General features: G+C 59.9%; 10 protein-coding genes and 1 pseudogene across 10 annotated transcripts in view; 9 read left to right on the top strand and 2 right to left on the bottom strand.

Moving 5' to 3' along the window:
* Positions 1–854: 854 nt before the first annotated feature.
* ACA1_075250 (fungal Zn(2)-Cys(6) binuclear cluster domain containing protein) lies at positions 855–2,308 on the top strand (the record flags this gene model as incomplete). The annotated part of the gene is made up of 2 exons (XM_004353422.1): positions 855–1,002; positions 1,137–2,308. The coding sequence occupies 2 exons, from the start codon at positions 855–857 to the stop codon at positions 2,306–2,308; spliced, it is 1,320 nt and encodes a 439-aa protein (XP_004353474.1).
* Positions 2,309–2,808: 500 nt separating this feature from the next.
* On the top strand, positions 2,809–3,513 carry ACA1_075240 (cyst specific protein CSP 21, putative; the record flags this gene model as incomplete). The annotated part of the gene is made up of 3 exons (XM_004353421.1): positions 2,809–3,105; positions 3,193–3,282; positions 3,373–3,513. The coding sequence occupies 3 exons, from the start codon at positions 2,809–2,811 to the stop codon at positions 3,511–3,513; spliced, it is 528 nt and encodes a 175-aa protein (XP_004353473.1).
* Positions 3,514–3,951: 438 nt separating this feature from the next.
* On the top strand, positions 3,952–4,860 carry ACA1_075230 (glutathione Stransferase domain containing protein; the record flags this gene model as incomplete). The annotated part of the gene is made up of 4 exons (XM_004353420.1): positions 3,952–4,027; positions 4,097–4,175; positions 4,249–4,459; positions 4,558–4,860. 4 exons carry the CDS (start codon positions 3,952–3,954, stop codon positions 4,858–4,860), a joined length of 669 nt encoding a protein of 222 aa, XP_004353472.1.
* Positions 4,861–4,934: 74 nt separating this feature from the next.
* Positions 4,935–8,061, top strand: ACA1_075220 (uncharacterized protein; the record flags this gene model as incomplete). The annotated part of the gene is given in 10 exon segments (XM_004353419.1): positions 4,935–5,017; positions 5,104–5,259; positions 5,326–5,409; positions 5,481–5,590; positions 5,610–5,643; positions 5,698–5,776; positions 5,859–5,913; positions 5,966–7,384; positions 7,456–7,844; positions 7,948–8,061. The coding sequence occupies 10 exon segments, from the start codon at positions 4,935–4,937 to the stop codon at positions 8,059–8,061; spliced, it is 2,523 nt and encodes an 840-aa protein (XP_004353471.1).
* A 751-nt stretch (positions 8,062–8,812) lies between these two features.
* Positions 8,813–9,692, top strand: ACA1_075210 (cyst specific protein CSP 21, putative; the record flags this gene model as incomplete). Its single annotated transcript, XM_004353418.1, has 4 exons — positions 8,813–9,040; positions 9,234–9,323; positions 9,400–9,533; positions 9,638–9,692. 4 exons carry the CDS (start codon positions 8,813–8,815, stop codon positions 9,690–9,692), a joined length of 507 nt encoding a protein of 168 aa, XP_004353470.1.
* Positions 9,693–9,906: 214 nt separating this feature from the next.
* Positions 9,907–13,107, top strand: ACA1_075200 (annotated as a pseudogene).
* A 170-nt stretch (positions 13,108–13,277) lies between these two features.
* ACA1_075190 (uncharacterized protein) lies at positions 13,278–15,048 on the top strand (the record flags this gene model as incomplete). Its single annotated transcript, XM_004353417.1, has 8 exons — positions 13,278–13,317; positions 13,377–13,465; positions 13,531–13,836; positions 13,935–14,118; positions 14,220–14,290; positions 14,422–14,492; positions 14,610–14,738; positions 14,838–15,048. 8 exons carry the CDS (start codon positions 13,278–13,280, stop codon positions 15,046–15,048), a joined length of 1,101 nt encoding a protein of 366 aa, XP_004353469.1.
* Positions 15,049–15,168: 120 nt separating this feature from the next.
* Positions 15,169–16,567, top strand: ACA1_075180 (dolichylphosphate mannosyltransferase polypeptide 1, catalytic subunit; the record flags this gene model as incomplete). The annotated part of the gene is made up of 6 exons (XM_004353416.1): positions 15,169–15,296; positions 15,406–15,514; positions 15,625–15,735; positions 15,860–15,946; positions 16,224–16,359; positions 16,428–16,567. The coding sequence occupies 6 exons, from the start codon at positions 15,169–15,171 to the stop codon at positions 16,565–16,567; spliced, it is 711 nt and encodes a 236-aa protein (XP_004353468.1).
* A 232-nt stretch (positions 16,568–16,799) lies between these two features.
* Positions 16,800–19,035, bottom strand: ACA1_075170 (uncharacterized protein; the record flags this gene model as incomplete). The annotated part of the gene is made up of 9 exons (XM_004353415.1): positions 16,800–16,943; positions 17,035–17,594; positions 17,687–17,784; positions 17,847–17,928; positions 18,097–18,190; positions 18,310–18,408; positions 18,501–18,579; positions 18,666–18,785; positions 18,878–19,035. The coding sequence occupies 9 exons, from the start codon at positions 19,033–19,035 to the stop codon at positions 16,800–16,802; spliced, it is 1,434 nt and encodes a 477-aa protein (XP_004353467.1).
* A 297-nt stretch (positions 19,036–19,332) lies between these two features.
* On the top strand, positions 19,333–19,823 carry ACA1_075160 (RNA recognition motif domain containing protein; the record flags this gene model as incomplete). Its single annotated transcript, XM_004353414.1, has 2 exons — positions 19,333–19,534; positions 19,612–19,823. 2 exons carry the CDS (start codon positions 19,333–19,335, stop codon positions 19,821–19,823), a joined length of 414 nt encoding a protein of 137 aa, XP_004353466.1.
* A 126-nt stretch (positions 19,824–19,949) lies between these two features.
* ACA1_075050 (WD domain, G-beta repeat-containing protein) overlaps positions 19,950–24,814 on the bottom strand; it is a gene marked incomplete at both ends in the record, with an annotated part of 5,564 nt that continues 699 nt past the window's right edge. Inside the window, 21 exons of the mRNA XM_004353413.1 lie at positions 19,950–19,969; positions 20,092–20,200; positions 20,265–20,358; positions 20,440–20,593; positions 20,708–20,846; positions 20,943–21,071; positions 21,142–21,245; positions 21,365–21,476; positions 21,583–21,717; positions 21,877–22,052; positions 22,125–22,227; positions 22,305–22,372; positions 22,467–22,543; positions 22,640–22,895; positions 23,066–23,364; positions 23,500–23,573; positions 23,663–23,814; positions 23,944–24,089; positions 24,160–24,313; positions 24,410–24,482; positions 24,577–24,651. Of these exons, the coding sequence (XP_004353465.1) occupies positions 19,950–19,969; positions 20,092–20,200; positions 20,265–20,358; positions 20,440–20,593; positions 20,708–20,846; positions 20,943–21,071; positions 21,142–21,245; positions 21,365–21,476; positions 21,583–21,717; positions 21,877–22,052; positions 22,125–22,227; positions 22,305–22,372; positions 22,467–22,543; positions 22,640–22,895; positions 23,066–23,364; positions 23,500–23,573; positions 23,663–23,814; positions 23,944–24,089; positions 24,160–24,313; positions 24,410–24,482; positions 24,577–24,651 (2,649 nt within the window). The remainder of the gene's footprint in view (positions 19,970–20,091; positions 20,201–20,264; positions 20,359–20,439; positions 20,594–20,707; positions 20,847–20,942; positions 21,072–21,141; positions 21,246–21,364; positions 21,477–21,582; positions 21,718–21,876; positions 22,053–22,124; positions 22,228–22,304; positions 22,373–22,466; positions 22,544–22,639; positions 22,896–23,065; positions 23,365–23,499; positions 23,574–23,662; positions 23,815–23,943; positions 24,090–24,159; positions 24,314–24,409; positions 24,483–24,576; positions 24,652–24,814) is intronic.

The raw sequence follows: 24,814 nt of genomic DNA, 5'->3' as shown, positions 1-24,814 counted from the left end.
ATCGTTAGGCACGCGGGGATGGCTGGGCTTTCGGCGAGGCGGCTGCGGCGGCGTGGAGCGGAGCGAGAGAAGCAAGAAGAAGAGCTCTTGGCGTGGTGAGCTCGGGGCAGCTGCGGCAAATCATCCGTGCCACCCTCTCATCAGCATGCCTGCTGCTCTCTCCTCCCTCGCATTTTCGCTTGCTCGCCTAGACTCACTCCTTCCCCCATGCACGAGAGGAGAGGGCTCAGCCGAGGAGAAGCCTCATGACCGCATCAATCAGGGCCGCTGCGTTGATGGACTGGATCTGGAGTGCGAGGAGGCAGAGCACCTCGTCATCGTGATGCAGTGTCCGGGAGAGTGCGACGGCGTGGCGAAGAGAGGCCCAAGTGCAGGTCTCTTCACGCTGGCACGCCACACCACCCAAAGAGGAACGCGAGGGTGAATGGACCTGCCCTTGGGCCGCGTGCCCCTTCTTCTTCTTCTTCACAGCGACCCGAGGACAGCAACGGCGTTGCCAGCGCCCTCTCGCCTTGAGTACGGTGCCCCTTCGGCGACCAACCAGACGGCGAAGATGCAGAAAAGGTGCAAAATCGAGGCACGCGGTTAATTAGTGCGGGCATGTGCTGCCAATCGGAACGCTGGGAATGTGATCGGAGTTCGGAAAATTCCCTGCGTCACCCCGGTTGCGAGTTTTCATTACAGGCGTGCGACCAACGTATAAAAAGCGCGCCTGGCCGTGCTCTGGCCTTCTTCTTGTCTCTTGCTGCTTCGTCCCGCCGGTTTCCGCTCTTCGTGTGTCCATCCTCAGCTCTTCGGCTCTTCCTCACTCTCCGACCAATCTAATCGAATCGACTATACAAAACAAAATCAATATGTCTTCGCCATTGACTGAAGATCTGTGCTTTTCGCCCGACGATTACGATGACAACCCGGATCAAGAGGATGAGGATGGAGGACCCAACCACAAGAAGCGCAAGCAAGTCAAGCGTGCCTGCTTCAGCTGCCGCAAGGCCCATGCCCGTACGTGCTTGCGCCGGCCCATTCACCCAAAACTTTTCCATTTTTCACATCACTCAAGTCGAAATTTCTGGGATTATTAGCCATTCGCGGTTGTCCTGAAAATGGCGTACTCACCTTGCCATCTTTGTTCACAGGATGTGACGAAGAGCGCCCCTGCCGTCGATGCATCCGCACAGGCTGCGAGTCCACATGCGTCGATGTGCCGCGCAAGAAGCGTGTTCTCAAGAAGCCCGCCAAGATGGAGACTGTCGGCCTCAAGCGCGGCCGGAGGAGGCGACTCGACGAGAGCGGGGAGGGCTGCGAGAGCGGCGGCGAGAGCGATTCCAAGAACTTCTACTTCGACGTCGCCGAAGATGAGGTGCTCGAGGGCGGCAGCGTAGCGGGCAAGACCACCCCGTTGTCCGCCAGCAGTTCATCATCTTCGACCTCCACCTCCTCGACCTCCAGCAGCTCGTTGACCACGGTCAAGAAGTTCGACTTCACCTCCATCGCCATCAACACCACCGAGGACCTCAAGCTCTCGTGGAAGGACTCGCTGCTCGACTCGATGACCTTTGCCCACACCGACGACGCCGAGGCCAAGGAGTCCGCCGCAGGCGACAAGGAAGAAGAGGCCGACTTCTGCTTCGACCTGGGCAAGTCGAGCGACGACGAGCGGTGCCTCGAGGAGATACCACAGGAGATGGTCAGAGAACTGACCGAGCTGCGCTCCTACAACTCTACGCTCCAGGACATGATCAAGGACGTCCAGCAGTTCAACTCCTACCAGAGGAAGAAGCGTCGCCAGTGGGAGCTCAGCAAGATCAACAACGGCACCAGCGCCTCCACCACCCCCGGTTCGGGTGCGCTCGCCGCCACCGCCGCCCCCAGCGACGCCCTGCCCCAGTGGCTCGTGAGCGACTTCTCCAGCCTCTCCAACAAGCTCGTCGACCTTTCGTCCGACCCGACTCACGCCTCTTCCACTTCATCATCGTCGTCGATCTCCTCCTCGGCCGGCTCGGCCGGTGGCGCCGCTCACCACGGCCACGGCGGCCGCTCTGCCGGCGACGAGGGCGAGATGGACTACCTCGGCGCCTGGCAGCAGTCGATGGCCAACCACGGCGCCCCGCTCCAGCTGCCGACGCAGCTCGCGCTCCTCGCGGGCCACCACTCGATGCTGCAGCTCCCGGGTCAGCTGACGACCCAGCAGCAGGCCCAGCCTCAGCAGCAGGTCCAGCAGCCCCTCGCGGCCAACAACGCGGCGGCCAACGCGCCCCAGAGCGGGCCTGCTCCCTTCACCACGTCGCTGCCCTTCACCGAAGTCTGAACGACGTTGATGGAGGAGACATAGGCACTACAACTCTACAAGACCACTTTCGACGACTGCTGCGAATCCAGCGAACAGGGCGCACACAACGTAGGGGGGGACGTGGGGAGACGGAGCACGCAAACATACGACCAGTACCAAGGCACACGACCAGTACTTTATGTAAACGTTTGAAGAGAGCAAGTACAACCCTGTACGCCCCAAAAAGTACACACCTTGGCACTTTCGTCCGCGTCTCTTCTTCGTCTTGTGGCCGCAATTCATGGAGAGGAAGGTGGCGCATGGTGCACCAGGTAGCGCCCGGCCCTCGAAATTCTGGCGATTGGGTGAGAGCTGTACCATGTCAACCAATGCCTGGAGGGTGTTGTAGGGCCTCCAGTTCCACTTGTGGGCCGACCAATGGCCTGTGTTCTTGGCAACTATAAGAAGGTCACCCACACCCACCCCATCCTCCACCACCGCACCCAACCAACAACCAACCTACTACCAACTATCTGAAGATGAACCGCATCCGTGGCGAGGGCAGGAGGGAGTACGGCGACATCGACCGCGAGGAGTGGAACATGAGGAGGAGGAGCCGCGGCGAGGAGGACATGGGGCTCGAGGAGAAGCTGCACGTGGTGTGCGTGGACGACCTGAAGGAGTCGAGGCGCGCCCTGCGCTTCGCCCTCAAGAACGTGCCGCGCAACCACCGCCTCCTGCTGGTCCACGGCAAGTACGAGGGGCGCATCGGAGGCGAACGCGCCATGCCCGAGGAGATCCGCTCCCGCTTCCTGCGCATGTGTAAGGAAGAAGGCGTACGAGAAGCTCCACCACCACCACCACCATCGCCACTTTGACCTCCTTTTCTAACACCTCTTCACCTTTCTCCCCCTTACCAACAGATGAAGTGCGAGTTCAAGATCTTCGACTACGGTTCCAACCGCGAGTTCGGCGACAAGGTGTGCAGGCTGGCCGAGAGGAACAACGCCAAGGTACCCCGCCCCTTCATGAACCCCGTGTCCGTCTACTTGTAGCTGGAGCTGGATTATAATACTCACCCGGCCGGGGGGGGGGTGGTGTAGAGCGTGATCATCGGCAAGAGGGAGGACGTGTCGGACACCAGGCGCGCCATCATCGGCTCGTCGTCGCAGAGCGTGCTCTCGTCGTGCGGCATGCCGGTGACCATCGTCCAGTCCGAGGGCCGCGAGAGCTCGTGGATGTAAGCCGCCGCCGCCGCCGCCATGGCCGCCGCCTTGCCTCCTCCTCGGCACCAAGCACACCCAAGCAGACCCTGGTGTCCCCCATCCCCTCTTGGTTCTCTACCTCAACAATGAGCATCTTTCCAAAACCACACAACACAACACTCTGGTCGAACTGAACGACTGGAAAGAAGTTAGTGATTGCGAAGTTGTATTGCCTGCAACACCTGCATAGCAACTAACCTACCTAACTTATGGCCTTCGACCGAAGCCGACCCTCTCGGCGCTGTGTGAAATTCCACACAAAAAAGGGAAAAGAGAGGAGCCAATGGCGATGTTCGAATTTCGCGGCGATTGGTCGACGAATCGCTGGTTTCTGAGGACATAAAACGCAACGACGCAACAAACACCCACAACAAACCAAACAACCACAACAAGGCCGCACACAACAAACCTACAAACATGTCGAGTGAAGCTCCCACTGGCACAGCTGATATTCAGCTCTACTCCCTTGCCACCCCCAATGGACAAAAAATCAGTAAGCCACCCCCCCCCCTACAAACCCCTGTAGACTCGTTCAGGCCGTGACCGCCATTATGTGACCCAGGCATTGCGCTGGAGGAGATGGGTCTGCCCTATGATGCCCACACCATAGACATCCGCAAGAACGTGCAATTCGAACCCTGGTACCCCCCCAACCACCAAACCACTACACCAGGTAACAATGGCTCACGATGGCACCATGTTCGTTCCATATAGGTTCGTGGCGATCAACCCCAACTCCAAGATTCCGGCCATCGTGGACAGGACCGGCGGCACCGGCGGCAAGCCGCTGCCCGTGTTCGAGTCAGGCGCCATTCTGCTGTACCTGGCCAACAAGAGCGGCAAGTTCCTCCCGGCCGACCCGACCAAGCACGCCGAGACGCTCGAGTGGCTCTTCTGGCAGGTGGGCGGCTTCGGCCCCATGCTCGTACGTAACGCTCAGCGCTCATCGCACACTTCACAACGCTCTCTGCCGAACAGGCTTCATTGACTGAACTGTTGTGTGTGTTGTGCGTTCCATCACAGGGCCAAATGGGCCACTTCCACAAGTACGCCAAGGAGGACGTGCCCTACGCCAAGGAGCGCTACTTCAAGGAGTCGCAGCGCCTGTTCGGGGTGCTGGAGAAGCGGCTCGAGGGCCGACAGTTCGTCGTCGGCGACGACTACACCATCGCCGACATGGCCATCTACCCGTGGGCGTTGGGCGTGGATCGGTTCTACAACCTGAAGAAGGAGCTGGGCGACTTCCCCAACATCGATCGGTGGATCGCCGCCATCAGCGAACGTCCCGCTGTCCAGAAGGGCATGGGCGTGTGCCCCTTTGCCTGAGGCCGCGCGTGTTCTTTTCTGAGGCGCAGCAGCTGGGACAAGAAATAAAATCACAGAAAAGATCAAATCAGAAGATGAAAGAGGGGTTGGCTCTGTTGTGCGTGGAGGCGTTGATTGCGCGCTTTGCCGACGTGCCACTCGTGGACACAGTTGCAAGGTGCGCCCAGCAAAAACGGAATGATAAATAATAATTTATATTTATAATTAAAAAAATAAGATAATAATCATTTGTGGGGGGGTTAGGCTGGCAAGAAAGAGGAAGCGCTGGGGCCGACGGCTGACGACCGACGTTGCCGAGCACATTGCCAGGGTGGTCCAGCACCCTAACCGCGGGCTGCTCGACGCCCCGCGCCTGGGCCTCCTCTGCATTCTGCCCTCCTTTACTTCGCTCCGCTTCAGGTTTGACCGTATCTCCCCCATCGTAGTTACCTGGTGCGCCTAAGCCTTTTTCTTATTTGATCACAGCCCAGCGCTCTCGCGGAGTGACTTGGTCCTGACGGCGCCCCTGTGGCCCTGTGGCCTCCGCGTCGTCAACGCAGCCGGCGTCGAGTACCTACGCTGCCCGTTGATTGGTGCTGGGGTTGGTGGTGTTGGCTCTCACACACATCGGCCCGTGGTAGATGGATCGACGAGTTGCTGTCGGGTCTGGCCAAGAGCCCCGCTGCGGCCACGATCGAGAAGCTCGACCTGTCGCGCTGTCCCATCACCGACCAGTCGCTCCTTCTGCTCAGTGCGTTCCCTGCCCTCAGGTATCGTTGCCACCTACTCCGTGGTCCCCGAGACGTAGGGATGTATGCCACGCTACTTACGATTCCTCCCGAGTGGACACGCTCGCAGGCAGCTGGACCTGACCGACTGTTGTATGCTGTCGGCCAGAGGAATGCGCAATCTGGTCAGCTCGTGTTCTTTCCTTGAGGTGCGCCCAAGGACCGTGTGTGTGTGTCGTGTTTGTCGTGTGCGTGTCATATGTGTCGTGTTGATGATGTTGAATATCACAGAGTCTCGACGCCCCCCACACCCCCTTCCTGGATTACCTGCTGCCGGGCACATCCGGTACTCCGGGTGAGCTGCCTCTACCGCGTCTCACATCGCTCGGCGTCGACAGATGCGAGTCTTGGAACTCAGTCGAGCGGTTCATCAGGTGACACTGTCTTGTCGCCCTCGTCATCCGGCAATCGCCTCATTCTTCGAATGCCCCAACACCAGTGCACTAACCGCAGGCTCGTTTCCAGGGAGCGCGAGGACCTGGTCCGGTTCACCCGCCTCAGGCTGCCGGCCAACTACGGGTCTAGCGCAAGCAAGCTGCGGCTCGGTCTGCGGCTGATGACCCAGATCGCGCCGCGCCTCCACTCGTTCCCGCTCGACCTCTACCCGTGCCTCAGCGACCAAGATGGCGACCAGCTCGAGTCCAAGGCCCTCGCCCTGCTCAAGGACCTCGTCGTCTTGTCGACAACAACACCAACAGCAACCGACCCAGCCACGGGCTTTGACTTCTCGCATTTGACCGGCTTCAGCGTGAGCCCGGCCGCAGGCACCACCGAAGAGATCCGCTTCCTGCTGGGCCGCATGCTGCGCTTGACCGAGCTCGACTACGTGGCTGGCACCCACCGACCCGACGAGCCTCGGCTGACAGCGCCCAGGCTCGCCGATGACCTGCAGGGCCTGTCGGCCGCGCGCCTTCGCCAGCTACGCCTACACGCGGTCGACCTGCCGGCCGAGCCCGTATGGTTGATGCGTGGCTCGACCCTGCGGGAGCTGGCCCTGACCGAGTGCCTACTGCCCGCCGTTGCATTGCAACAGCTGCCCCAGCTGCGCATCAAGATCCTCGCGCTCCACCGCGTCCACATCACTACCACCACCGCCGTCGCCACCAACGACGAACCGGCGCAAGCACTGGAAAAGGCGATCCAGGCGACCACCTCGCTTCGTACGCTCGAGCTGGTGATGGTGAAGCTGTCGTCCGCCGCCGGCCGGGAGACGCGAGCACCGGTCACGATCCGCCACGATCGGCTGACGACGCTCTGGCTGCGACTCAACCCGCACGACACGGACTCGCTCGAGCTGGCCGGCCTGCGGTGCCGTCGGCTGGTCGAACTGGTCGTGCTCCAGCAGCCCTGGGGCAGGCTCGGTGTGGACGCCCTGGTGCGCGGCACGCCGCTGCTCCAGCGCGCCCGGCTGCCCGATGCAGTCCTCTCGACGTCCGATCTGGTTGCCATGCGGCGCGGCTGGCCCCACTTATCGACAATCAGCGCGGCCCAGTGGGAGGCCGACGACCAGCTGCTCTCTACGGCCGAACTGCGCGCGTGCTTCGCATTCTCGCGGCTGGAGAGCCTGAGCCTGGGCCCGAGCCTGGGGGTCACCGACGCCATGCTGCAGGCCATCGTCGGGTGGTCGCCCCACCTGCGCGAGCTGGTGATGGACGGCCTCGTCGCCGTCACCACGCTCGAGGGGCTCAAGAGCACCAGCCTGCGCTCGCTCGACCTCGCCGGCTTCACGGGCCTCAAGGGCCGAGCCACTCTCAAGGGTACCCGGGTGTCGTGTCGTGTTGTGTCGTGTCGCGTACATCAACGGACTGATGGGAGGTGAGTGGCCCAGGTTTGCCCAAGCTTGAGCACCTGGCGCTCTCCTACCACAACCTGAGCGAGGTGGTGCTGCAGTACATGCAGGAGCTGGCCACGGTCAGGTTCGATTGTTCGGCCAACCTCACTACACTGGTGGTCGAGCACAACCCGCGGCTGCGCGAGCTGGTGATCATCTGCACCGAGCAGCCGCCGGCCGCGCTGCGGCGGCTTAGCGTCGACGCGCCGCGGCTCACGTCGCTCTCGCTGGAGGGGTTCCACCTGGACTGCCGCAGCCATGTGGACCACCTGCGCCTGGCTTCGCTGCAGCAGCTCTTCCTCTACGGGCGGACCCAGTGGGGGGAGACCGACTCCGACGCCCTGGTGACGCTCATCAAGCACTTTTCCTCGCTGTGGATGCTCAAGGTAAAAAGCCCACACGACACGACACGGCACACGGCACACGGCACACCGCACACCGCACACAAAACACACGCGACACAGTCAAACTCACTCTGATTGCACGTAGGTGGCTAACAGGGTCAACGATAGCCGAGACCTGGCTCAGAGGATTCTTGCCCACAGGCCCGACCTGACCATCTACTTCGGCGACGAGCTGGTGTCACCCTCAGCACAGGGCTAGAGCCTCGCTGGCTGCTCAATTCCTGTGAATTTATATCCCGAAGCTGTCGCGCGCGTGTGGTGTCAATGTGGCTAGGAGAGGGAGCACTGCTGCTTGGGCTTGTTACAGTCCTTCGAGCCCTTGTCGTGAGAGCTGTTCGCCTTGCGGATCTCGCACACCAGCTCGAAGAACGACTCGTCGACGTTGATGCACGAGGTGGCTGCCATCACGAGATTACTTACCACCTTGTCACCAAACCTCCTGGCCGGCGGTGTCGAGGATTTCAAGCTGGCAGGCCTCCTCATCGTTCTCGACCTGCTGGTACTTACTGCCTCTGATCGGTGGCGTACACATAGGTAGCGGCTCACAGGGTAGACGAAAGCCAAGACGCTCAGGGATTCTGTCCAGGCCCGACCTTACAAGCACCACCGCACGTGAACTTAGTCGACAAGAGGAAGAATTGAAATGGTGTTGGCTCGTCGAACGTGACGCACTGTCTGCCACCCGCTTCGAGCACACACCGCCCAAACTTCGCCCGCCGGCGGCCGCTGCGCAGCCGAATTCCACGACTCGTGATTGGCCCTGGCACCCTTCTCCATGCTGTCATTGGTGCACTGTCTGCTTCCAGTCATGCCCCACCGACCAATCACCTTCCATCCAACAAACTATAAAAATCCAACCCGTTGCCGCAACACATCACTACTCCACACAAACCACATCACAACATCATCATCAACAACATCACCAACATCAACTTCAATCACCATCAACCATGAGCAGGTACGAGGAGAAGGAGTACGGCTGGAGGAACCGAGAGACCGACAGGGCCGAGGGGAGGACCAGGGGCAGGCTGGGCAAGTACGAGCGCGAGGAGTATGAAGGCGGCGGTGGCGGCGGCGAGGAGAACGTGCACGTGGTGTGCGTGGACGACCTGAAGGAGTCGAGGCGCGCCCTGCGCTTCGCCCTCAGGAACGTGCCGCGCAACCACCGCCTGCTGCTGGTCCACGGCAACTACGAGTCTCGCATCGCCGACACGCTGACCGAACGTCCCCCCATCGAGGAGATCCGCTCCAACTTCCTGCGCCTGTGCAAGAACGAAGGCGTACGCAACCACCACACAACACGACACACAACACACAGCACGACACTCACAAGACACGCGTGGCATTTCCTGCATTCCTTGATTTCAACAGCGGACCTGCGAGTTCAAGAGCTTCGACTACCGCTCGAACCGCGACTTTGGCGACAAGGTGTGCTCGCTGGCCAAGAGGCAGGGCGCCAAGGTATCCCTACCATCTACGACCACCATCGACTCATTGCCCGATGATCGTTTGCTGATAAGGTGGTTTTTTTGTGTAGAGCGTCATCATTGGCAAGAGGGACGACGTGTCGGACACCAGGCGTGCGATCGTCGGCTCGTCATCGCAGAGCGTGCTCTCGTCGTGCGGCCTGCCGGTGACCGTGGTGCAGTCCGAGGCCCACTCCTCCTGGCTGTAAGGACCACTCTGTGTCACTTTGTTGTTCTTCCGCAACAGGAAGCCACTTGTTTGGCCACCACACCACCCTGATTGCTGGTCCCATCTCTCCCCATCGGCAGGGCGAGGCGCATGGACCTGCGCGAGGCCGCCACCGTCCTGTCCATGCCTCCGTAGTAGACCACCTGTTGTTCCCAGTTTGTTTCAGGAATCAGAAAACTCAGACTTAGGAACTAAAAAATTTACGGAATGCGACCAACTTTGAGCTGTCATTGTATGAATTCCACAAGTCTCCACTTTTGTTCACCAAACCGGCCGGGCACCAGCAACATGAAGAGGGGGGGGGGCTAGCAGAGACAACGAAAGAGCGGAGGAGGTGTGAGAAGGCCACATGCCCTTACTGACGGGCGAGCCAGTCGCGGGAGCTGGGGCCGAGACCACTAGCACCGTCTTGGGTGGTGTAGTGGTTTCGTTCTCGGGCGCGTTGGAGGCTTCGGCAGGTCGACGCCAAGCGCTCAAGCGGCTCGTGACCACCCATGGCGGCCGCATCGTCTACATCCTCTCCAAGCAGGTACCCCTCCGCTTCCCCACCCTTTCCCGTGGGCTGGGCTTTAAGGTGGCGCTCGTGGTACCAGGTGACCCACTTGGTGGTGGGCGAGGAGGACGTGGACGAACTGCTCCGACAGCAGCAGCAGGACCAACTGGTGGACTCGCGCGTGCGAAAGGCGCAAGAGCTGGGCCTGCAAGTGGTGTCGGACCGCTGGCTGCTCGACTCTGTCGCCGCCCGCACCCTACTCGATGACATACCGTACAGTCCTCTCGTGTCGCGTGTGTCGTGTCGTGGCGTGTCGTGTCGTGTCGTGCCGTGTCGTGCCGTGTCGTGCCGTGCCGTGTCGTGTCGTGTCGTGTCGTGTCGTGTCGTGTCGTGTCGTGTGCTGATGTGTCGCGTCGCAGGTACTCGTTCTCGTGGAAGCAACGCATGCTGCTGCAGGGACTGAGCGTGAACACACGACCCGAGGAGTACTGCCTCAGCCGGCTCGTCGCTGGTGCGCAGTGGCCTCGCCCTGCATCCGCCATGGGCTTGGTCGGCACCATATCTCAATCATTGTATGTCGACAGGAATGCGAGACGTCCGGCTGCTGAGCCAAGCCGTCGGCTTCGACGACGCGATGAAGGGCCGCACGTCGGCCCGAAGCCAGCAGCAGTTGGCGGCCCGGCCGCGCCACGGGTCCAATGAGCCGTCGTGGGCGGTGTCGCTGCGGGCCAAGCGCGAACAGCTGCTGACCGAGCGCAGGCTCGACAAAGAGCGAAAGCGAAGGGAGGAGAAAGAACGAAAGCGACAGGAAGCGGAGAGGCTGCGGCAGAGGGAGCGCGAGGGCCAGCAGGACTGGAAGCGGTATCGCGTCCAGCGGAGCCAAGAGCGGCGCGACGACCAGCGCGTCAAGAAGCTGGAGCGGCTCGAGGCCAACTGGTGCGAGGAGCGAGTGCGCATCGAGGCCCGGGCGCGCGAGAAGCGCAAGGAGAAGGTCATTCGCATGCTCCTCTGGGAGAAGCGCAAGATCGACGAGCGCACCAAGGAACTGCGCGACATCAAGCGCGCGCAGGACACCAAGGAGGCGCGGCTCGCCCTGTGGGAGGAGTGGGAGCGTAAGAAGAGCGTGTGGCGGCGCCAGGAGGCCTTCGAGTCGGGCCGCAAGATCTTCGTGGGAGGTACGTACCACACACACAGCTTCGTGCCAAGCCTCAAGCCGCCCATACGATGGGCTGACACCCGCACGGCACTCCTTTGCGCAGGGTTCAAGTTCGACGATGTGGCGGAAGAAGGCGAGTCCAAGGCGCGGTTCATCGTCGAGAAGCGCAAGGAGCACTTGAGGTACCCCTTGCTTGTCTCTGAGGCCTCAGTTGCTGCTGGGCTGGCTGATTGACGATTCGTCCGCACGGACAGGGCTTTGTTCGCGTCGTTCGGCCCCATTCTCGCCGTGCGCGAGCGGTGGGCCAAAGAGTTCGTGTTCGTGCTCTACAAGGAACCCGAAGACGCCGCCAGGTATTTATTGATGCATTTTTTATATAGTACTTTCTATAATATGCCAACAATATGGAATATATCTATATATTGATATATATTACGTAAGTATGTACTGATGGAAGGGACAGGGCGTTCGAGGCGATTCGGGACAGCGAGAGGCGACGGAGCATGGTGGAGTTCATCAAACGGGGCCTGGTCGACAATGGCGAGCCGTCGGTCTACGCGCCGTCGCCCTCGTTCTACGTGCGGTGGCCGCGCCAAAAGTACGCCGGGCGTCGCGGCGGCGTGCGATCGCCGGGGGCGCAGACGAAGGCGAACGACGAGCAGCAGCAGAAGAAAGAAGAAGAGGCGGCGAAGCGGAAGGAGGAGGCGAAGGAGAAGAAGAAGCTGGAGAAGAAGGAGCGGAAGAAGAGGGAGCGGGAGGAGCGGAAGGAGAAGAGGAAGAGCGAGAAGCGGGCGGTGGTTGAGCAGATGAAGGCCAGGGGAGAGACCACGACCCCCGCCGCCATCGCCAGGCAGATGAAGAAGATGAAAAAGAACGAAGGCGGCGGTCAACCGCAGATAACGAAGACGGCAAAGCCAACAAGCGATAGGACGAAGAAGACCAGCGACAATAAGCCGAAGTCGCAGACGAAGAAGAACGAAGACGACGCCGGCGCGAAGCAAGACAAAGAGACAAAGCTAACCAAGCAAACGAAGAAGAAGAACGAGAGTAATGGTGATCAACACAGCAAGCCAGCCTACAAGGCCACGGAAAAGAAGGACACGAAGAAGCCCACGACGACCCAGGCCCCGACGACGGCGTTGGAGCGGAGGGAGAAGCGCGAGCGCGAGCTCGCCGAGCTGCGGGCCAAGTCGCTCGAAGAGCTGGAGGACGCCCTCGACGTCCTGCAATCCGGCCGGCGCGAGCTCATCCGCGGCTGGCGCCGCGGGTGGGAGACTCCCGACGAGACCCGGCGGTGGCACCGGCTCCTGTTCGAGAAGGAGAAGAAGCGGCGCCGGCTCCAGCGCGAGGCCGAGCGGCTCCAGCGCAAGCGCGACGAATTGGCCCAGCGCCGGCTGGCCCGGTTCGAGGCCCGCAAGCGAGAGCGGCTTGAGCAGCGCGAGCGCGAGTTGAACGAGGCGCGACAGCGGATGGTCGAGATCCGGCGGAGTCTAGGAGGCGGGGAGGCGTGCGAGCGCGAGCGGCAGCGCAAGCGGGACGAGGCGCTCGAGGCCAAGCGGCTGCGCAACGAGCGCGAGCGGGCGCGGGTGGCGCTCGAGATCGCGCAGATGCGGGCAGCGCTGCGACTGCAGAAGAACCGAAGGCGGCGGGCCAGGAAGCGGCACGAGGCGGCGATCAAGGAGGACGAAGCGGCCCGCCTGGCCGACCTCCGGCGACAAGAAGAGGAGGAGCGACGAGGAGGAGGTACAAGGAAGCCGACTATCACCGTCGTCGCGGTCGCGGCGGCATCGTCTGCCCACCTTCTGAAGAGCAGAGCGGGCGGGAGGAAGGACGACTCGTGGCTCGTGGCAGCCTTTGCGTTGCTCTGCGTTCTGGTGTTCGTCTGCGCCCTCTACCTGTGACCAAAGCAGCCCACAATTTTGTACAAAATAATAGAAAATAAAAAGTGTGAAATAGGTGCTAGATGGAAGATGAAGAGGCGAAAGGGGCAGTTCAGAGGAAGGGGAGGAGGTCAAAGAGAAGGGTGAGGAGAAGGAAGAAGAAAGCCGGCCACTTCAGGTAGGGTGGATCCATGTGCCGCTGTCCACAGCGGAGGCTAGGCTCCACCCGCCGTACGCCCCCCCCCCGCTCCATGCATCAACCGCTACTTCTTGCGTGGCACTCAACACCGGCCACACCCGGGCCACGCCCCACAGACTGCAGAGCGTGGCAGACGTCGAGGGCGAGCACTACTGGCGGCGCCTCTGTCCCACGCTACACGTACTTCACCCTTTTTTCTCTATATTTTTCGAGGTGTGAAGGGCCTGAGCTGAGGCTGTGAACAGGTGAACGACGAGCGCTTCGTGAACGAGACCAAGGCCCGGCTCCGTTCGCTGATGGCGAGGAGGTTGGCCGGCGAGGGCGAGTCGCGTGAGTCGTCATTGCGCGGGGACATGCTGGCTGATGGCTACTTCAAGGTGCGAACCTTCTCCAAAGAGATCACTCACGCCCGACCGATCGGCCCACATACCACCCGACAACTTCAGATGCCCGGCGTGGAGTGGCCCTTTCGCGTCTCCCTCCTGGCCGAAGCAGTGGCCACTCTCGTGCGGTTCGGGTGGCACCCCGTGTGGGTCATCATGTACGACGAGGTTGCCGCCACAACAACCACCACCGTCGTCATCGTCATTACCGCCGCCACCACCAAACTGATCGAGCTTACTCCTGCGAATGTTGGACGCGTGTCCAGGCGTGGCTGATGGCGTACGCCGTCCACCTGCTGATGCGACAAGTGGTCAACTGCGACCTCCAGTTCAACGCCGACTTCTGGGCCTGGTACATCGACCCCGTGCTGCAGGAGAAGGGGTGGGAGCCACACCGGGATCGCCAGACGATGCCGTTCAATGACCGCGGCGAGCCGGCCTATGTCACAGGTGCGTTGAACAACGTCTCCTATATGAGCCAGCGGAGCGAATCCTACTGCCGGACAGGCTACTGACTGGCTGCACTGTCTCTCTCTCTCTCGCGCGCCCAGCCTGGATTCCGTTCACTGATGCCACGCCGGAGAATGGCTGCATTTATGTCGTGCCGGCGTTGTTTGACGAGGTTCGCGTGACACACACCACACACCACACACCACACACCACACACCACACACCACACACCGCACACCGCACACCGCACACCGCACACCACAAGGCTCATCCCGTTGCAACTGAATGAACGGATTCGTGCAGGACTACGCAAGTGGAAAGGAGTCGACGGACTTCGACGTGCAGAACGTGAGGGCACTCCCTGCCGCGGCTGGGTCTGTTCTCGCTTGGGGTACGTTGTTGCGCTGTTCTTGGAATGAAGGTTGTTTTGAATTGCTCAACGTGGGGAGCGTAGGCGGCAGAACTCTTCATTTCGGTGGCCGAGCGAGCAGCCGTGCGACGGTCCCTCGGATCGCGCTCTCCATGGCCTTCAGCACCTCCGACTTCGAGGACCCGTGGCTGCGGCTGGCCGCCCATGGCGACCACAACGACGACGACGATGACGAAGCCGAGCCAATACCGTACAACTCCCCATACATCTCGCAGTTCACTCACTTACTGGTGACAATGATGATGATGAACAGCCAACTCAACGTCATCTTCATTGTCGTCAACAGCAGCAATAACAGAGATAAGAGCGATGACGATGCCGACGGTCAGAAGAGGATGAAGGCCGGGGGACAGGAGACGTGTGACGCGATTCCGCCGCCGAGCGTGCGGTCCAGGCTGAGCGTGGTGGCCACCCAGCACCACCTGTACGAGGCCCAGGTGGCCATCCCGCCCCATATCGCCCACATCCTTCACAATCTCGAAGACCCACCAAGCACCTGACTTGGTCTTGCCTTTACATTTGTTTGCTGTATTTGTTTTTTTATTTATTTATTTATTTTGCTGACGTGGCGGGCACAAACGAACGTCATCTCAATTCACCATCTGAATTCACACTACACAATGTCGAACAAGAAGGAGGTCAGGACGACGGGCTACAAGCCCAAGTACAGCATCATCCTTCCCACGTACCAGGAAAGCGAGAATTTGCCATACATGCTCTGGCTCATCAATAAGCATTTGAACAAGGCGTACGCCCTCTCCCTCTGATCTGATTTTCATGAATTCATGATGTTGTTCGTGTTTGCTCAATGCGAGCACCCTCCTTCTGCGCTTCCCTTCATCACGAATCAATCACAGTGGCATCGATTGGGAGGTAATCGTTGTCGATGACGCGAGCCCAGATGGCACCCAGAAGGTGTGCGCCGATCTCATGCAAATCTTCAACACCAAGGACAGGGATTGCATCGTACATCCCCCCTTAGCCTTCCATCAACCCGTCTTGCTCTGCTCTGCTCTACAAGCAAGCGGTGGCCTGACTCGACTTTGCCCTTTGGCGTGCGCCCACACACACGGCAGGTGCTGAAGCCTCGACCGGGCAAGCTGGGCCTGGGCACGGCCTACCTCCACGGCATCAAGTTCGCGCGCGGCTCCTTCATCATCCTCATGGACGCCGACATGTCTCACCACGTACACCTCTCCACCTCTCCTCTAGCTTGCACGACCGCCACGCAGCACCGCACATGCTTCACCGCACACATCACCGCACACACCGCACACACGCTCACAGTCAGTTCGTGATGTGCGCGTGCAGCCCAAGTTCATCGCGCAGATGATCAAGAAGCAGCAGGAGAAGGACTACGACGTCGTGACCGGCACCCGCTACGTGCAGGGCGGCGGCGTCTGGGGATGGGACCTCCGCAGGAAGCTCACCAGGCAATCCACCTTCTTCATCTTCATCTTCATCTTCATCATCATCTTCTCCTTCTTCGCTTCGAGCTCGCTTCGCTGACTGTGTGCGTGTGTCGTGTCGTGTGTGCGTGTGTGCGTGTGTCGTGTGTGCGTGTGTGTGTGGTGTGTGCGTGTGCGTGTGTCGTGTGCGTGTGCGTGTCGTGTGTGCGTGTGACGGCTGCAGCCGAGTGGCGAACTACCTGGCGGACTTTTTGCTGGGGCTCCAGGTGTCGGACCTCACGGGCAGCTTCAGGCTGTACAAGAGGGAGGTCTTTGAGGAGCTGATCAAGAAGACCGAGTCCAAGGGCTACGTCTTCCAGATGGAGATGATCTTCCGCTCGCGTCAGATCGGCAACTCCATCGGTACAACACCTCTTCATCGCCTTCTCTTTCTTCTTTCTTCTTCTTTCTTCATCTTGGCACCACAGCAGCTAATCAACTGTTTGCTCGAACTACAGCCGAGGTCCCGATCACCTTCGTGGACAGGCAGTACGGCGAGTCGAAGATGGGCATGAAGGAGATCACCCAGTACCTCGCCGGCCTCGTCTCCTTCTTCTTCCAGGCCAACTAGCAACTTAGTCCACACCTACCGCACCTCACCTCACCACCACCCCAGCACCCATTCGCCCCTCGGACCACCCTCACAATCGTCGCTTTCTTCCGTTCTTTGTTGTCGTGTTGTTCTCTTTTGCCACCAACCACCCCCGCTTTGGTGGCCACCAAAGGTTTGAACCAAACCAACGACGATGAAAAAGAAGATAGTGATGAAGAATGCATTCGATTGTAACGTGCCGTGTAGGGACTCACTGGGCGGGGGTGGTGACGCGGCGAGGCGAGAGCGGGCTCGAGGCCGAGAGGCACAGTGAGCACTTGGGGGTGTCGTGCGCGTAGGTGGCCTCGCACAGGCGGCACGCGTAGAAGTGCGAGCGGCCGATCAGCTCGTACGACTGCAAACACGACTCCTTTAGTCAGCGAGTGCGCCGGTGACACAACACACACGCACGCGCGCACACGACACGACACATGGTCGGCGCGTACCGAGTGACAGAAGCGGATGGGCGCGCGGCACTTGTCGCAGTGGCTGCCGGGCACCTTGCCCGCGTGGATGTGCCCGCAGCGCACGCACTTGTAGGGAATCGGCACCGCATCGCCGCCAGCGCCGCCGCGCCCTCCGCGCTCCTCGCACTCGCGCAGCTTCTCGAGCAGCGCCGCCCTGTCCGCCGACGCGTCGTCGGCCGCCGCCGCCTCGAGCTGTGCAGCGAGCAGGCGGCGGACCAGGCCGGCCGCATAGTTGAAGTTCCCGAGGTCCATCTGGATGCCGACCACGAGGCTGAGCAGCAGCGCGCCGTGGCGGGGGTCGAGCCTGACCTCGGTCAGGTGGCGCGAGATGAGGGCCAGGCCACTGGCCGGGTTCTTGTCGCGCAGCAGCTTGGCCGTGGAGGCGACGACCGACGACAGCGACGACGACGACGAGGAGGAGGAGGGGGTGCCCTCGCGCGCCAGGCGCTGGAGCTGCTTGATCTTGAGCAGCAGCGACAGGGCGAGCTTGTACGACGCGCAGAACTTGATCTCCCTCCGACGCTCCTCGGCGTCCTTGCCTGTATTACCATCATCATCACCATCGCCATCATTAGCATCTTTGTGTGTGCGTGTGTGCGTGTGCGTGTGCGTGTGCGTGTGTGTGTCGTACGCAGGAGGCGGATGGAGAGGTCGGCGTGGTCGAACGCAGAGTTGAAGCGGCCCAGGTCCATGAGCAGCAGCATCCGCCTCATTCCCTCGCGGGCGTTGCTGTACGAATTGGCCAAAAGTGTGTTAGTGTGACACACACACACGAGGAGGGCGTGGCGTACGTGATCTTGTTCCGCTCGGAGGAGATGGTGGCCAGGGTTTCTTCGTTGGACTCGGCGGGCGTCTCATTCTCCTGCTTTTCGCCTGCCAGACAACCGTAGTAAATAGGAGTTAAACTTATTATCGATTTGTTTGTTTTTTTAGTTTTAAAAAAAGAAATCAGCGCGCAATCCCTGTAACAACGTTGGCCATATATAAATATATATATATATACTCAATTTCAAAAAAAAACGAAGTGGTAAGGCAAGGTACCTTCGCCCGGCTTGGCGCCCTCCTTCTCCGCTCTCTCCCGCTCCTCGTCGTCCATGTCGACATCGCGCACCGTCTCCGTCTCGGTGTCCTCTTCCTGCATTTCAAGAATTAAAGTTAGATTAATTATAGTATATTTATATGGAATTATTTATTATTACATATCTTTTTATATTGTGTGACATAATTGGGAGTGGGCGGACGGGAGGGGCGTACGTCGTCTTCGGTGTTGTCGGTCATGGGCGAGAAGGTGTCGTCGACGTTGGTGGACGAGGGGATCTCGGACGTGCCCGAGAATTCGGTGCTGTCCACGTCCTGGAGTGATGATGGTGCCGACTTGTCAGCATTCATCGCATTCCACATTCCGGTGCAAAAAGAGAAGGCCAAAGAGCGGAGGGGCCACGTACGTCTTGGTCGAGGGTGTCGCCGTCGGAGGTGGTTCCCGAGGCATCGCCGGCGCTCTTGGTCGCGTAGTGCGTCATGCGCCTGACATTCTCATCCGAAAGAGTGCGACTAATAAAGTGTGTGAGCACTCTCCGTGTGTCGTGTGTGTGTGTGTGTGTGTCGTGTACCGCAGCGTGGGCGTGGTCGAGTCGCAGTAGGGCAGAGCCACCTTGGGAATGTGCAGCTTGCGCGAGGGCGGCACGAGCATGAGGTACCCGCCCTTGTCCGGCACGTTGACGACGCTCGCCCTGCGCCCGCCCGCCGCACCACTGCAATCCCCCAGAAGTCGTCGGGTGAGCTGATCACTTGCGTAGTGGAGAGGTGGATGGAGGGAGAGTACCTGCGGTGGTCGTCGAGCGAAGAGTGGTCGGAGGCGAGGGTCAGGGGCGGCGGCGGGGCCGGGCGCTGGGACGAGGGAATAAAGGCCGGATTCCAGTCGAGCTTCTTGCCCAGCCAGTCCTGCACGCCTTCCGGCTTGAGCGGCGCCACGGTGACCATCTCGCATTCGGGACCCTGGCCCACCTGTGATCGTCATCGTACCACCGCGACCACAACCACCCTCCCAGTCAGCTCCCAGTCGATGGCCAGCACACAACGCGGATTCCCAACAAGAAACGCTGATTTCTCCTGGTTTCTTGCGGAGGTTAACATTTCCAGGAATTTAGCTCCGGTTTTCGTGTCGACACTCCGCGGAGGGAAAAAAGCCGGAAGTTCGAGGTCGGTGTTTGGGCGTGAGACGAGGATCGTTTGCTCAGTGTCTCATCTCGCTCCATCTCCACCACATCCTTCCGCAAAATGAACCGTCTGTGCCTCGCCTCGCGCCCCGCTGCCTCCCTCCTCATCGCCCGCCAGGGCTCGTCGGCTGCCAACAGGATGGCCATCAGGCGCTTCACCGAGGACATCAACCCCTCGCGCCTTTTCATCGGAGGTCTCTCGTGGGGCACCGATGAGAACAAGCTCAAGGAGGCCTTCGAGGGTTTTGGTGAGGTCAGGCACGGTACGTCGCATTTCCGCTTAGCAATTTGGCAAAAAGCTTCTTCATCGTCTAATCTCGCGCAATTTCGATTCGCGTAGTGCGAGTTGTGGTCAACAGGGAGACCGGTCGCTCGCGCGGCTTCGGCTTTGTGACCTTCCAGTCCCCCGAGGACGCCGCGGCCGCCGCTGAGGCCATGCACGACAAGGAGCTTGATGGCCGCAGGCTCAGCGTCTCCTACGCCAGGAACACCCCGCGCGAGGGTGGCTTCAGGCAGCGCCCCGTCGAGGGCAAGGAGGAGGAGAGCATGTAAAAACATGTACTCCCTTTCCTTGATCTTCGAACGCCCCGTACATCGACAATCGACTTTGTGATTGCGATTTCGCTGGCAATAAATTTAAAACATATATCAATCACTTGCTGCGATCGTCTTGTTGCTTCAAGATTGCAACAAGGCAGCTGCGATTTCGTGCCATCAGATGACAAAGAACGACAGACGATGGAGATGGAACGGAACACACCACAGCAACGAACAGGGAACGCGAAACGAACGACACAAGATGGGAAAGGAGGGAAGCGACGTGCCCGCATGATGGGATGGGTGGCCTGGAGGGCGTTCCAGTGGCTGGTCGTGTAGAGCGACGTGAAGGTCGCGTTGGACACTCCCGCCGGCTTCTCTGCGTTCTGGGCCTGCAGTGCAGCGAGCGAGGTGTAAGGAAGGCGAGCGTAGTGCAGCCAGTGACTGTGTGTGTACCTCGACAACGATTAACATCTGGGCCAGCTCGGCAAGACCCACGGGCGCGTCTTGAATGTCGCTGACAGTGAGCGACTTGAGGCCATCCACATCCCTGCAGCACGCACGCACATACAACAAGGTGAGAAGAACAAGACGAAGGAGGAGAAGCGAAAGCGTGATTATTGCTGCGGACCTGCAGATGGCGTAGATGTGGAGCAGAGCGTAGTAGTCGTTGAGCACTTCGTAGCAGCGTCTGGCGATCTCGTACTGCTGGAAGTCCACCGCCACCTCGGCCAGGTGGACGAAGCGGCCGCGCAGCTCCGACGACTCGGGCAGGGCCGGGTACTCTGCACGCACGATCGCACAATCCACCATGTCAGGGGGGGAGGGTAAAAGAACGAAGACGATGAACTTTCGTAACAAATAAAAGAAAGGGGCAAAGAGCGGGAAAAAGAACGAACCAGGCGAGTTCTTGTAGGCCTTGTAGAGGAGGTTGATCGCCTTGTGGAAGGAGAGCGACCTGACCGCCAACTCGTACTTGTAGATGTCGTCCAACAGAATCGAGTTCTCGGCGAGCGCGAACGCCAAGTCAGGCAGTCCCTATAACACAGAGAAAAACAGAAAACATGTTGTGAGCCCAACCAAGCCAGCGAGTAACCGGTAGGTCAACGTCAACCGGGCGGCCGGGGCACGTACCCTCCTGTCGAGCTCCTCGAGGAGGAACTGACTGACGCGCCTGCAGTCAAAGCGGCCCACAATTCTCGCGATGAGGGGCCTCAGGTGATGAGGCGAGAGACGGAGGAAGGGCGCCATCGACAGTTGGCCCTGTGTCGACACCACACGGCGGTTATATTCGGCGGTTATCTATACATCGAAGTATAGCGTATAAACATACCATGAGAAGCGGCTCGAGCAGGCCAACGGGCTGCGAGCGGATCTGGGTGCGGTCGTGATACGGGCACGCGTAGAAGATGCGGTCGTTCATCACCGCCGTGATCACTGCGCACAGCCACACATCAATAGCTGCAGCCTGGTGGGAGGGAGTGGTGGTGGTGGTGGTGGTGGTGGTGGTGGTGGTGGTGGTGGTGGTGGTGGTGGTGGTGGTGGTGGGAACCAACCTGCGCCGGCCACGTCGAGAGAGCAGAGGGGCCTGACGATGCCCTCGATGGTCAGATACGAGATGCCGGTGGGCGTCGAAAATAGGAACGAACTGCCGAGCCAGTAGCCGCTCTACATCCGCAAGTGTCGACGTGTGCGTGCGCGGCGGCGCGTGTGCGGTACACCGTTGTAAGCACTCATACGATACAACGACCCAGAATCAAGATGTTGGGTGTACCTGGAAGTAGGCCGGGCCGGCCTTGTAGGGCTTCTCGTACTTGAAGATCTCGCGGATGTTGCCCCTCAGATCGGAGGAAAACAGGCGAATGAAGTGGGTCGTGACCACCGCAGCCAGGTGCGTGTGCGACGAAGCCTGCAACATGCCGTGGTGAGTTTTTTTTATACAATAATAAATAAATAAATAAATAATAGAACAAGAATATACAAATTTACAATTATAAATAACTCAATGAATGAATGAATGAATGAATGAATAAATAAATCAAGAGCGAAGAAGACGAGGGAGCCAAACCGCCTGCGGCTTCCACAGCACGTCGATGGGGACTTCGCCGCGGTAGAGCTTGAGGCTATGGCGGCGCTCGGGCGAGGGCAGGAATGCAGTGATCTCCGTCGATCCCGTCGCCACGTTCAGCGAGTACACCACCTTGCTGTCCGTCGGGTCGAAATACAGCACCGCCCTCTCGCTCGCTGCGCGCACGTGCATTCACTGTTAATATCAAAGGCGCTTACGTGTGTTGTGTGGTGTGTGTGATATGTTACCAAGGGGAGTCTTGAACACGCGCAGCATGGGGCGCGGGAGGTCGAGCTTCAGCTTGTGCGAGGCCTTCGACGACGTCGGGGCGTTGGTGGAGGCCACATGTAGCTGCGACAAAAAAGTGTATTTACGGTTAGGCTCCCCATGACGTGGTGCCAATGTCCTAGAAATCCATTTTGGTGTACCTTTTCGCCGCTCTCCGAGATGACGACGTATTCGAGGTGGTGGCTGCCGATGAAAACACCGTCACGGCCTTCATACGACACACACCGCAGTGGTTGGCAGTTCAGCGCTCTGTCGAGAGAAAGAAACGCGAGAGAAACACAAGAACGAAAGAGATAAGGTACCCTTCTGCAGCACGCGCGGCGCGTTCTTGCCTTCGCTCGAATTGTGGTCGGCGCTCAGCCAGTAGCGGTACTTGGTCCTGCGTTGTGAAAACCCACGAGGGAGGAATGTCAGGAATTCCTTACTCCTGCCTCACATTCCTCGCATAGCTTGTGGGGGCGAGGGGCGTCGTTACCTCTGGGAGACCGAGGCGGCGGGCAGGTGCGCGTAGGTGCGGACCTGGAACTTGGCCATGAGCTTCTTCTTCTCCTTGGCGTGGTGGTGCCTCTCCTTCTTGTTGTTGTTGGTGGCGTCCTTGCTGTCGGGGTCCTCGGGGCCGCCTTCGTCGCCGGCGACGCTGCCGCTCGAGTTCGCCTTGCCCTCCTTCAGCTTCAGCGACAACAGCGACTTCTTCTGCTCCCTCACATTCGAAATCGAATCGAACGACGAATCTGCGCGACAACACAATTCAATCAACACTCGTGTGCGTGTGTCGTGTCATGTGTGCGTGTGTCGTGTCGTGTGTGCGTGTGTCGTGTGTGCGTGTGTCGTGTCATGTGCGGTCGTGTCGTGTGCGTGTGCGATAGTGTGTATGTAGTGGTGTGTGCGGTGTGTGCGGTACCTTCGTCCTTGTTGAGGGCGATGGTGTCGTAGAGTTCGCTGAAGACGAGGAACTGGCGCAGGATGGGGCTGTAGAGGAAGCGGGTCGGGTGGAGGGTCGTGCCGACGTCCTCCGGCACCGTCGGCAGCTCGTCTTCGAGCATGTTGTTCCCGTCCAACAGCGAGTGGGACTGGACCTTGTTGCGATCGACGAAGTGGAAGCGGTCGACGGGGAAGTCGAACGTGAACCGCTCCTCGTGGAAGAAGTCCGACTGCACCTCCACCCTCTCCGCCTGGGGCAGCAGCATCGCCGGATTCGATCTGAACACAATGCAACACATGACACACACGATCCGACACGACACACGCCGCACACGACCCGACACGCACGACACACGCACACGGTGAGTGTCGTGTGCAGTGAGTCAATCGATCGTTGGCGGGTTGGGCGCGTACCGAGGCATGAGGGAATAGAAGCAGACGCGCGTTCCCACCTGCAAAGAAGGAACTCCGTCCGGCTTGGGCGACTTCTGCAGGCGATACCACCGAATTTGAGTCGTGTGTGGTGTGTCGCGTGTGCGGTGGTGTGCGTGTGTGTGTTGTCTGCGTCGGTATGTACGTTGAAGGTGAAGGCGAGGTAGTTCAGCGACTGATGCGCGACGAGCCCAGTGGCTTCCAGCTGCGGAGCGTCCGACCGGTCGCCGAAGCTCGACACATAGTCCACCCGCCTCTCCGTCTCCGTCACCACAGCGTTGAAGTCCTGCGTATAGCCTGTTCAACAATCACACACACGACACACACACGACACACACACACCACACACACGACACACAACACGAAGAAGATGAGCGGAGAAGGAAGGTGGTGTAATCGATCGTTTAGAGGGGCTGGTAGTAGTACCGCCCGGGTGGATGCTGATCTTCTTGTCGGGGTGGGTGGTGAGCTTCCACGAGAAGAGCGTGCCGTTGGCGCTCAGCGTGAGCAGGCAGGGCAGCGCGTGATGGGCCGCTGCGCCCACGACCGGCAGCATGTGCCTCATGATGCGGCTGCAGCGGTGGTCCCCCAACGCCATCACGTAAGCTACTGTGTGCGGCGGTGCGTGTGCGGCGAGCGTACCAGCCGGCAGAAACTTTGCTGGCCTCCTTCAGGGAGAGGTTCCACAGCACGACGACACCGTTCTGTCCGACGGCGACGATCTGCTGCTGGAAGAACTCGAGCGCGCTGATACGCGACAGCGGAATCTTCTTGGCCAGCGAGATCGTGTTGAAGTCTGCGCGCGCACGATGAAAGAAATACATCAGACACGTCGTGTGTGTGCGTGCGTGTGTGTGTGTGTGTGTGTGTGTGTGTGTGTGTGGCCCGGTACCGTCAGTTTGGAAGTGAATGCGCTGCCTGGTGTAGTCCCACACCCGCACGACACCATCGGACGATGCCGCCGCCTGCCGCATGCGAACGAGGGCGAGGGTGAGCCGAGTCACGAGCCAAAAAAAACTGTAACTGCACTCCGGGGAGTGGGAGTGAGTCTGCACGTACGATCTGCGGCTGTCCGGGGTCGCAAGCGAGCGCGGTCACGGGCTTCTTCGCGTCCATCTTGAACGAGAGCTTTTGCTTCGTGCCCAGATCGATCACTATTGTGCGTGCGCACGTGCGTGTACGTGTGCAGTGGTGCGTGTGCGGTGTGTGCGTGTGCGGTGTGTGCGTGTGCGGTTGTGAGTGCCGTAGACAGAGCGGGATCGGGGGAGAGAGGTAACCAACCGTGGATTTCCTTGCT

This window comes from Acanthamoeba castellanii (genome assembly GCF_000313135.1).
Source record: "Acanthamoeba castellanii str. Neff unplaced genomic scaffold scf7180000084608, whole genome shotgun sequence".
Lineage (NCBI taxonomy): Eukaryota > Discosea > Longamoebia > Acanthamoebidae > Acanthamoeba > Acanthamoeba castellanii.
This window is presented reverse-complemented; position numbering and strand designations above follow the sequence as displayed.